Source organism: Chrysochloris asiatica, unplaced genomic scaffold (genome assembly GCF_000296735.1).
Source record: "Chrysochloris asiatica unplaced genomic scaffold, ChrAsi1.0 scaffold00006, whole genome shotgun sequence".
Taxonomy (NCBI): domain Eukaryota; kingdom Metazoa; phylum Chordata; class Mammalia; order Afrosoricida; family Chrysochloridae; genus Chrysochloris; species Chrysochloris asiatica.
This window is the reverse complement of record NW_006408524.1, coordinates 35,271,357-35,283,434: the sequence shown is the minus strand read 5'-3', so window position 1 is coordinate 35,283,434 and position 12,078 is coordinate 35,271,357. Positions and strand designations below refer to the sequence as shown.

The window sequence follows — 12,078 nt, the reverse complement described above, 5'->3', positions numbered from 1 at the left end:
TTTTTTTTTTTTTTTTTTTTTTTTTTTCCAGTGGGTGGGTGGAGCGGTATGAGGAAAGAAGAAAGGACAGGAAAGAGACTGGGCAGAAAGCCATGCTATAATATTAAAATTGGGCCGATTGGACAAGATTGCATAAATCCCCATGCCATCTTTCTTTGGCCCAACTGATTTAATAGCTAATGAGCTCATGCTCCCATGTCTTCAACTCTTGCCATCATGATTTTACCAAAATGAAGTATGAAGTCCTTTTTGCATCTGGCATCCCTTTTGAAGTGATTCTAACTGCTTAGAGATTGCTAACTGAACTGAATGCCTCAAGAAAGCCAATTTACTCAGCTGGTTGCAAAGCCTTTGACCTCGATGGTGGGACTTGGCAAATCAATGCATACACGTATGTTTAGTGTTCTGTCAAGAATTGCGAAAATGCTCTCTAAGCCATAGATCCTTCTGCAAAAAACTAGTTTGTAGTTTAAACATTAGTCTTTCTTCAGAGGCCAATGAGGCTAGTTAATTAAGCCTGAGGGGTTATGAACTGTTGGCAGTTAATAAGTCATAAAATTCCTCCATAAAACAGGATGCGAGATTCCATCACTGAAGCAAAGAGTACAAAGAGCCGGTGTATAAATATCTAATTGTACCAAAGGACTGGGCTTTCTCAATGACTGCTCATCTGGAGTCTCCAGGGCATGCTCACTGTGGTTTCCTGATTTTTTAGAAGCCAGTTTAAAAAATGAGTGCATTAAAGGGTAATTTGCCTGAAAGTTCAGGAAGTAAAGGGGGGTGGTATGGAAGCAGGCAGAAAGAGAGAAACAAAAAGAGAGACATAGCGAGAAGATAAAATGAGAAGGATGATGGGGTAAAAAGACAAGGAACTAAAAATCAGAAAGGTTGTCTCCACATGGACTTAGTCATGACTGTATTTGTCATCTGTTTTCTTTTCCCTGTAGGATGTTCACCATGGAAACGGTACACAGCAGGCCTTTTATGCTGACCCCAGCATCCTGTATATTTCACTCCATCGCTATGATGAAGGGAACTTTTTCCCTGGCAGTGGAGCCCCAAATGAGGTTCGGTTTATTTCTTTAGAGCCCCACTTTTATTTGTATCTTTCAGGTAATTGCATTGCATGATTACCCCTAATTTTCTTGTCCTTTGCTGGTGTTTTAAATTACACGAGATTACTGAACTGTCTCCCGGGACCAAGAACCAGTGCAGAACAAGTGCATAACCCAGAGCACTGGTTGTCAAGCAAAGATGGCCTGATTTGACATGTTGTTTGATGTTTATTTTAAGAGTTCACATGTGTTTGTTTTTCTCTCTTCTTGCTTTCTTCCATTTGCCTGCTTCTCTACCCATGGTGGTGCATTTTCCTTTTCCCAGGTTGGAACTGGTCTTGGAGAAGGTTACAATATAAATATTGCCTGGACAGGTGGCCTCGATCCTCCCATGGGAGATACTGAGTACCTAGAAGCATTCAGGTTGGTAGTTCCATGACGAATTGGAAAACATGTCCATCGAAGCCCTACCAAATCTAAAAGAGAAAGGAATATTTCTAACATTAAGATAAAGAGGCCAAAATGAGCTGGCATATTAGAGCTTCAAATAAATGTTTGATTTTTATCAATATTGCTATATAGGCACATAAGAAATATATGTGAAAAACCAAAAAATATGATCATTTGAAACCTAGTTTTAGCTACACAGGTATTCGAAAAGACTTCCAAAAGTCCATGGGAAAATGAAATGAAAAGATAATGGCATTTTTCCACAAACTTTCTGAAAACTCCTTGTCTTGGCCAATAATCCATTCATGCTCTATCTCCTGCTCCCTGGAAAGATTATTAAATAGTTTTGAAAAATTATTCATATATATCACAAGATTTATGATGGACATTAGCATATTAAATGCTCCCAGAAGTCTTTCAGTACTTATTTAATATTCTTGAACAAACATTTCACAAACATTATCAGAGCACAGAATTCTTTTTTACACGTAGCACTACTTAGCAGTCCTACCTCTTAGGAGTAAACTCACTTTAACAAATATTGGCTGGCCTGGGCAATCTCATTTGATGGTAGAGTAAATGACTTTTGTCTCACTAAAACGTCAACTAACTAATTGGTTGTTTTCAGTTATTCTACAAAAATGTAGGTCATAAATGTACTGTATATTTTTATATACACAATGCATTCTGCTATGTTTTCCTAATCAAAGACCATTCAAAATTAATTTAAGCAAGAAAAAAAAAAAAAGACATTCCTTTTCTGTAATTAGAAAAATGAATACTTCGAAAGGCCTCTGTTTTAAAGAGAAATATCAGATTGTGGCATTATAGGCGTCACTTGCATTTTCACCTGTAGGAAATGCATAATTTTTCAATAGCTTGATTAATTGAAAGAAAATGCAAATAGCTATATGATAAGAAATTTTTGAAGTATTCATAGCTTTGAAACTTACCATTTACAAATTCCCATGGGAAAATCCTGTCTGTTGCTAATGTGTTATGCATAGTTAACTTTCTCATTACAGTGTCATTCTCATTTTTCATTAGAAGCCAGGGCTTGGATAACTGATAAAAAATATACATTTTTTTTCAAAAAAATGCATTGAAATAAAAAAATATTTGGCTTGGAATTCCTAGATAAGGGTGAGTCAAATAGTATTGCTAAAAATCATAGAATATTTTATAAAACAAAAATGTCTAAATGTGGAGCTTTTATTTCTCAAAGTATATTCCAACTATACACTTCTAAAGGCAGTGTTTCCATTTCTATAACCCTTCCCCAAAGAATTCTGTATTCTTTGATTGATACCACATCAGAAATGGCAGTTTTGGCATCCTTGAAGGACACAAATTGTGTTCCTTTGAGTTTGAGGAACCAATAGAATTCTGAAGGGGCAAGACTAGAGCTTTAGGGTAGATGACTTAAGGATTCCAATGAAACTCTCATAGGACAGCCTTTGTTACCCTCAAAACATGAGCAAGTATAACTTTTTGAAAAATATTTCTTCATGCAACTCCCCTGACCTTTAGTTCACCATTGCAGTTATCAGTTTTCTTAAAACTTCATCATAATAAACCCTTGTTATTGTTGCATATCTTTTGAGATAATCTATCAATATTACTTATCCCTTGGGAATCTACCTTAAATTTAACTGGCCAGCCACATCCCCGCAGAAGCTGCTGTTTGCCTTGGGCATTCTTTTTGAAGGCACCCTGAAGAAACTAAGATAAATGTATTACTGAGAGACTATGTCTACAGCTAAGGTTGGCAGTTCAAATCCACCAGCCATTCCTTGGAAACTTTATATGGGGAAGCTATGAGTCGGTACTGACTTGACAATACTAAACAACAATAAGAAAATCCCCTGATTGCAGAGACATGTTTAAACATGTTTTGTTTGGGATAAACCTGTGATGTCTGAACTGGAATTTGAGTAGCAATACTTTTTGATTTACCCTTGTATAAGATAATTCTACTCATTTTCCTGATTTTTACTTTGGATATACAAGGATGAGTCAAAAAATATCTGCAATCTGGTTATATTTAAATGCCATGGAACACTATCAGAGAAAAGTTTAAAAAATCAACATTACATATTACAGTGAGATGCTTGCTGAACAGCTGAAGCCCAAACTTCAGATTAAATGCAGAGGACTGTTATCCAAGGGCACTGTGATCTTGCATTACAATGCACTTCCAAAACACCTCTGCTCACACTGTTGATATTCTACAAAAACTTCATTTTGAAGGTGTTAAAGCATCCTCCCTATAGTCCTGATCTTGCTCCATTGGACTATCTATCACCTGGTTGGTCCCCTAAAAGCATCCCTTCAAGGATGAAGATTCACCTCTGATGAAGAAGTGAAGACAGTGGTACATTTATGGCTCACAGCTCAGCCTAAAACCTTTTTAATAAGGGATTACAAAACCTTTATAGGGTTTCCATGGCTATAGATATTACAGAAATCTCTCTCTCTCTAGATATATAAATATCTAGATAGAGATATCTAGATATATCTAGATATAGATATAGATATGAGAGAGAGAGGGTGTCCTGGTGTGATGCTGTAGTATAAACACTGGACTGCTAACAACAAGGTCATCAGTTCAAATGCACCAGTTGCTCCTTAGAAATCCTATAAAGGGTTGCTGTGAGTCAGAACTGACTCAACAACAATATATATATATATATTGTTGTTGTTGTTGTTAAGTGCCGTCAAGTCGGTTCTGACCCATAGCGACCCTGTACAGGGTTTCCAAGGGTGTAAATCCTTACGGGAGTAGAAAGCCTCATCTTTCTCCCGTGGACCTGATTCGTAACCACTATGCTACCAGAGCTCCATATATACACATATATATGTGTATACACACACACACACACACACACACACACACACACACACATATACATATACATACACACACACACACATACACATGAGTCCTGTTGTGGCGCTGTGGGTTAATGCCCTGGACTACAAGCTTGGTTTGAGCAGCAAAGTCAGCAATTCAAGCTCACCAGGCTCCTTGGAAACCTTATACAGGGTCACTATGAGTTGGAACTGAAACAACAGCATTTAATAACAACAGTAACATATGCACACAAGGGTGAGTCAAAATTTATCCACACTCTGGCTGTGGAATTTATTGTAATCAACTTCGATAAAAGACAAATACATTTTTGTCGTCATCTCCTTGTTTTTCAATATACTTTGTCTATCTGTAAACAAGGTCAGTTTAAACCACAGGGTTAGTGGTTCAAACCCACCAACCGCTCCTCGGAAACCCTGTACAGGGTCGCTATGCATTAGAACTGACTAGAAGGTGCTTACACAACTAGAAGGTGCTTACACAGCAACACACACACACACACACACACACACACATATATGTTGTTATTATCATTAAGTGCTGTTGAGTTGGTTTGGATACATAGCGACCCTGTCTAGGTTTTCGGAAGCTGTAAATCTTAATGAAGCAGAACACCTCATCTTTCTCCCATGTAGCAGCTGATTGGCTTGAACTGTTGACTTTGTGGTTCAGAACCCATGCTTACCCTACAGCCAGCACACTCCCACATATGCATATATCTACAAGAAGTAAAGGAAAAAAGTAGTTGAAGTTTACTTACTTTTAAACATGGGTTGCCTATTAAGATATTTAGGATCAATTAAGAAACAATACAAGTATTAAAATTATGATTTCTATTTGGCTGCTTTTGAAAATTAACAGATATTATTAATGGTTAAACTCTAATGATATACTAGAATTCAGTATACATTTTTTTATTCCTGATATAATGTTAAATTAAAAGAGAGACTTCAAATAATTTTTATATAGTAATTAATATTTTATTAACCTGATCTTCCTAGTTAACCTGGTAATTTGCATATCATATACATTAACTTGCTAGTCTTACTATAATGATATGGTATAACCATTTATCTTTAATGCAAAATAATTGGATTTTTTAATGCTTGTACATTGTGATACTAGATGTAGTACTTTACATAAAAATGGATTGCATAAGTTCAGCAGAGAAGCACACATTTTCGTAAAAAGAATTTTTTTTAAGAAAATAACATTGTGAAAATCATTTTCATTGAATAAAGTACCTGCAGATCAATGTTTTGTGAATTAAATGTTTGTGAAAGTGGCTAAGTGTCCTAAAACATTACACTTTCTCATTCCTTTGAATGTTGGTCTCCTTACACTGGCAAAGTTGTCTAAACTTCCTATTGCATTTAACATACCACAAAGATCAGGTTTATAGAAGATGCCCCCTTATTTAATTGTTGTTGTTAAATGCCGTTGAGTTGATTGTGGCTCAGAGTGACCTTATGTAGGGTTTCCAAGGTATTGCTAGTGGGTTTCAACAGTCATCCTTGCTGTTAGCAGTCCAGTGCTTGTCTAACAGTGCCACACCAGGACTCCATTATTTAATTAGGCTGCAGAAATTTAAATTGTGACTTTAAGCATTCATAGTTAGTTAAAAATAATATCTAAATAATGATAATTCTGTTGGCTATGATACTATATGATGTTTGCTATTCAACACATATGTCTAGAAGTGCTTGTGAATTAGTTGTGGATAAATGAAGAAGTTAAGTCATTCATTCAAAATACATTTATTGAGCACCTATTATAAACCAAGGATTGAGGTAAGCTCTTGGAATTAAAAACTGTCTTTGCTCTCAGGTTCATGTTGTTGTTAAGTGCCATCTAGTCAGTTTCAACTCAAAGCAACCCTGTTTAGGGTTTCTGAGGCTATAAATGTTCATGGGAGAAGAAAGTCTCATCTTTCTCCTGTGGAGCAGCTGATGGACTTGAACCACCAACCTCATGGTTCACAGCCCTGTACTTATCCTTCAGAGTCACTACACTCCCTCTCAGGGCCATGCTAAAGTGGCAATGGATGTTTTAGAGAACAAATGGATTTTGAGATAGAGACAGTAAAATGATTAGATCTTTCTGTAGAGATCAGGAAGGACTTCACCAAATACTATTCTGCCTGTGCTTTCAATGATGAGCAGGATTTTCAAAGGGAAAAATGAATTGAAGTAAGGAAAACTTCATTCTAGGTAGAAAGAATAACCTGTGAGATGTATGGAGTAATGAAATCATAGTCCTCTCTGCTGGGACAAGGAATTATAGCTCTTACTTCACAAAAATTTTGAAGGCAACTAACTGCCCGTGCAAAGATAGAACTGCCTCTATACGTGTAGGGTCTTTAATGAGATAGACTTCCAAATAATTTTTATATTGTAATATTTTATAAGCAGAACTTCCTTAATACAGCCCTTGTTCTCCAGTGTTGACATGAATAGATCTTTTTGGCATCTGTGCTTCAGAGTTGAAAATGGAGGTGGTGGGAAAAATAGAAGCTGTCTTCTCTTTTTTCTTCAATTTTAATGGTTTCTGGACTGCAATAAGTATCTTTGAAGAGAAAATCTCTCTCTCTGGAACGATACCTATGGAGGCATGGCTGATATTTTCCTAGTTAAAATTTTTGCTACACGCTGCCCTTCTGCTTTCTATTACTAGCTTTTTGCTTATGGCAAAAAGAAAACCCTAGGCAATGAAAACTTTTTTTTTTAATGTTTGCTATAGGATTTAAATATAACTTTGAAAATATAATAGAATATTTAAATTGTTTTAGATGACTGTTTAGTTTTTCCGTGCAATTACCATTTATCCTTAAAATAATTGGAGGAATTTTCACCAGAGTTTTTCCTATATTCTATATGATCAAATATCTTTTATGTTTATCTAAAATATATTTTCAAGGTTACCATTTTATATAATAATTATATTTATTTTTATTAAGCTCTTGTGTCAGGTCTTAGATTAGAAACTTTAATTGCAGGCTTTATATCAATTCTTAAGTTTCTAGTTGAAGTCACAGAACTACTAAATGGAAGGGTCAGGATTTGAACTTAGTCCATGGCTTGAAAATGTATGCTATTCTGTCATGCCACACTCATATTCTGTTTTATTCTTCATAAATTAAGGAGAAAATTAGTGAACCTTACTTAAATGTATAATAAATGAATGAACCTTTACTGAAATGTAAGACCTTCACCCTCTGACCTAACTTTCAAATACACATCATGGCAAAACAACAACAACAAAGACCTACTCAATAATATTTGCTGAATGAGAGAAGAGAGTGTAAATTATGTCCACTGGATTGGGAGTATTGAAAGTCCATTGTATTATGTACATGGAGAAAAAGTTCCATGAAACTCATCACTTGGTCCCTCCAGGAATATGCTTTGCAAGCAACTCTGAACACCCATTCACTTGGTTTTATAAGAACATCAGATTGCTTCTCTTTATTCAACAAATATTTTACAGAAACCATGCTACTCAGTCATACTTTCAGTTATTTCAAAAGATTGTTCCAATTGGTTCTATGCCCTCCATGTCTCTAGATGAGCACCGAACACGTTATTGTTTGTGAAGACGATTTTTTTGTTTTAAATTTCTGTTGTGAATTGAGTGATAGTTTACATGGAAGAACTTTGATTTTTCACTCATTGTTTCATTGCAATGATTACAGTCTACTGTGTGCATCATCATTCAACAGTAATTGCTTCTATTCTCTGTGTTTTTTTTGGGGGGTGGGGTGGGGTTGGGGAAGTGGATTTACACAAAAACACTCAGGCATATATAATCCTTTAAACAACCGCAGGGCAAATTTCACAAGCTTGCCTTCTGATCGCCAGCGTATAGCTTTTTTCTTTCCATGAGGTAAAGACAATTTTTTTGATAAGAGTCCTACATATGCAAAAGATGATAATGTATATGTTGTTGCTACTTGCTGTCTAGTCAGTGCTGATCCATAATAGCGAACCCGTGCATAGCGGAATACACATTGATTGGTTCTGCACCATCTCACAATCTTCACTAGGGTTGAGTCCATTGTTGCAGCCACTGTCAGTCCGTCTTATATGAGGGTCTTTCTCATGTTCACTGACAACTCTACTCTACTCTATCAAGAATGATGTCCTTTTCTAGGGAGTAAACTCCTTGATAATATGTCGAGCGTGCATGAGACAGAGTCTCACCATCTTCACCTTTATGGAGCATCATGGCTATTTTTCTTCTGGGACTATTTGTTCTTCTCACAGTCCATGGTAGGTTCAGTATTCTTTGCTAACACCATAATTCAAATACATCAATTCTTCTAATTTATATGTGGTCATTTAAATGGCTATTTATATTGGACAAGAGATAATATGAATTTCATGCTTCTAAATAATGACAAAAGTGTCTTTGAGTATTTTTTTTTTTTTTTTTTAATGTTTTTAATGTAGGAGTAGGCACTGTAGGATAAACACTGGACTGATGGTCTGTTTGAACCACAAGGGTGGTGGCTCAAACACACCAACCGCACCTCAAAAATCCTATTCAGGGTTGCTGTAAGTTGGAACTGACTTGGTGGCACTTAACAACAACAGCAATATACCAGTAGCTCCTGAAATTGTGCTAATTTGACTGAATAAATGAATGAATGATTGGCAGTCTCTGTGTGACCTTTTAATTTCAAAAGAGAATTGCAACTGATTCCATTTAGAAGGATTTGATGAAGTAATAAATGATCCATAGGATATACACCAAGGACTAACTGAAAGAGTGGCATTGAACTTTTGATCTGGATTCCTTAGAAGCAAATACACTACTGCTGCTAGTAGCTGCCATTGCATCAACTCTGATTCATCTCAGAGCAAAACTATGCTTCACTGGGTTCTCAATGGCTGATATTTCAGAAGCAGATCATAAGACCTTTATCCTGAGGTTTCTCTGCATGGAAAACCACTAACCTTCCAGTTAGCATCCAAACATGCTAACCGTTTGCCCAACCAACATTCTGATTTTTTTTTAATTGTCATGAAGCAAGCCAATTTTTAATGACTTTACTAAATATTTATTAAAGGTGAAGATTTCCAAAATACACATGATCCATATATATCAGTTTATCAGCAATGTTCATCTTAAAGGAATATTCTGAGTAAGGATTGTTTTGTTTGTGTGGTTGTCAATGTGTCATCAAAAAAGGGATTTGGATGAGCTAAAAAAGAAATACATAAACAAAGAAAATGTTAGCTACCAATTTTATTCTGTTCTTTGCTTGTCAACTATCACTATTTAATCAAGATAATTTTTTATTTATAAGGTATTTTTAAATTTATCTAAAATACTGTGGTCATATAACCAGTAAGAATTATTTTACAGCTTAGTGTTTTTGCTACATAGTCAAAGTAGTTGAATCAGTTGAGTGTGTTAAGCATAGTCTTTTTTGCCTATCTTTGGTCATTGCCTGTTTGCTTTAATGGCATAACCAAATCCAAATTCCTTAAACTACAAACTGATTGGACACCTGACTAAATATCATATTTAGACACAGTTCCCATCATTCATCTGTCAGTTTGTCATACTACAGTGGCCTATGTGTTGCTGTGATGCTGAAAGCTATGCCACTGATATTTTAAATAGCAGTGGGGTCACACATGGTAGACAGGTTGCAGTGGAGCTTCCAGATGACAGACTAAGAAGGAGAGACAGGCAGCTTTTGAATGTTTGTGGTTGTTGTTGAGTGCTGTTGAGTAGGTTCTGAATTATAGTGACCCTGTATAGGGTTTTCAAGGAGCATCTGGTGGGTTTGAATGGCCTGTCATGTGTTTAGCAGTCTAGCGCTTATCCTGCAGCGCCACAACATGCCTCCTACAGCACCTGGCACTCCTAATGTGTCTCCTATCTAAGTTCTAACTAAGCCAGACCCTGCTTAGCTTCCAAGATGAGAGAAGATCAGGCATGTTGGTGGGGGTATGGCCGTAGCCACTGAAAATCTATGAATAACGGCAGAACATTGTTATTGACTGTGTAAAGACTTCCAACTGTGTAGATCATGACAAACTACATATAACATTGAGAAAAATGCATATTCCAGAACACTTATTTGAGTTCATGAGGGACCCGTACATAGAGCAAGAAGCAGTTGTTAGAACAAAATATGGGGATCCTAAATGGTTTAAAATCAGGAAAGGTGTACGCCAGGGTTGTATTCCTTCACCATACTTATTCAGTCTATATGCTGAAAACATGATCTGAGAGGCTGGATTATATGAAAAAGAACGTGAAATCAGGCTTGGAGGAAGACTCCTTAATGACCTGTGATATGAAGATGATACAACATTGCTTGCTTTAAGCAAAGAGCACTTAAAATACTTACTGATGAAGTTCAAAGAGCCTCAATATGGATTGCATTTCAATGTAAAGACAATAAAAATCCTCAAAATTTGATCAATAAGTAACATTATGATATATAAGATATAAGTTGTCAAAGACTTCACTTTGCTTGGATCCACAATCAACATTCAAGGAAGCAGCAGTGAAGAAATTAGATGACTTTATTACATTTGGAAAATCTGCTGTGAAAGACCTCCTTAAAGTGTTAAAGAGCAATACCTGACCCAAGCCATGGTATTTTATGTAGACTTGTGTGTGAAATAAATAAGAAAGACCGTAGAAGAGTCAATGCATTTGAATTATAGTGTTGGCGAAGAATATTGGAAGTATTAATGACTGCCAAAAAAACAAACCAATCTGCATTGGAAGAAGTACATACAGACTTCTCCTTAGAAGCTAAAATGGCAAGACTTAGTCTCATACTTTTGACATCTTATAAGGAGAGATCAGTCTCTAAAGAAGGACATCATGCTTGGTAAAATGGAGAATCAGTGAAAAAGAGGAAGACCCTCTATGAGATGAATTGACACGGTGACAGCAGCAAGGTCCTCAAACATGATCACTGTGAAGATAGCACAGGACCGTGCAGTGTTTTGTACACAGGGTCACTTTGTGTCGGAACTGACCTGAAGGCACCAACAGCAAATCTCAGTTCATGAGTCAAACTGTCAGCTTCATCCTTGATGTGGGGATCTCTAAAATAGGAAGCAGAGGATTTTTGTGATTCCAACACTGCTGTGGTAAAAACAAAAATAAATATTTAGTTTGAGGGTAATACAAAACAAAGTCTTTGAAAAATCGTATTTATACAAACATTTTTTTTCCCCCAGATATAGCTAATAGTGTCAGCCTAAAGGAGTCCTGGTGTGACACTGTAGGATAAGCACTCAACCATAAGGTCAGTTTGAACTGCAAGGGTGGTGGTTCAAATTCACCAGCTGCTCTTCGGAAACCCTATATAGGATCACTATATGAGTCAGAACCGATTCGACAGACTTAAGAACAACAAAGTTTTCTTAGAGTGATCATGTTTACTGTGGAATGATGATAGAGTATTTTGGTAAGGGATCACATAAATAAGTATAATATTTTACTGTTACTTTATCAAGTATGTCATTATTATTCTAATAAATGTTAGGGAAGATCTTCTATTTCTGTAATCTGAACAGACTGAAACATATGCTGCTAACTTCTAGCTAAGAAATGAGTTGGAATGACAGTGATTATCTAAGTTGGAATGATAGTGATTATCATTTTATTGGTATAGATAACTAAATAATTTTACGGTTAGTGTTTTTATTTTATCATATTTAATACAAT

At 36.0% G+C, this 12,078-nt stretch overlaps 1 protein-coding gene across 2 annotated transcripts in view; it reads left to right on the top strand.

The window, feature by feature from the left end:
• HDAC9 (histone deacetylase 9) overlaps positions 1-12,078 on the top strand; it is a 717,483-nt gene that overhangs the window by 465,301 nt on the left and 240,104 nt on the right. For both annotated transcript variants that reach the window (XM_006832232.1, XM_006832231.1), the window contains 2 exons: positions 948-1,067; positions 1,381-1,478. In XM_006832232.1, the coding sequence (XP_006832295.1) occupies positions 948-1,067; positions 1,381-1,478 (218 nt within the window). The remainder of the gene's footprint in view (positions 1-947; positions 1,068-1,380; positions 1,479-12,078) is intronic.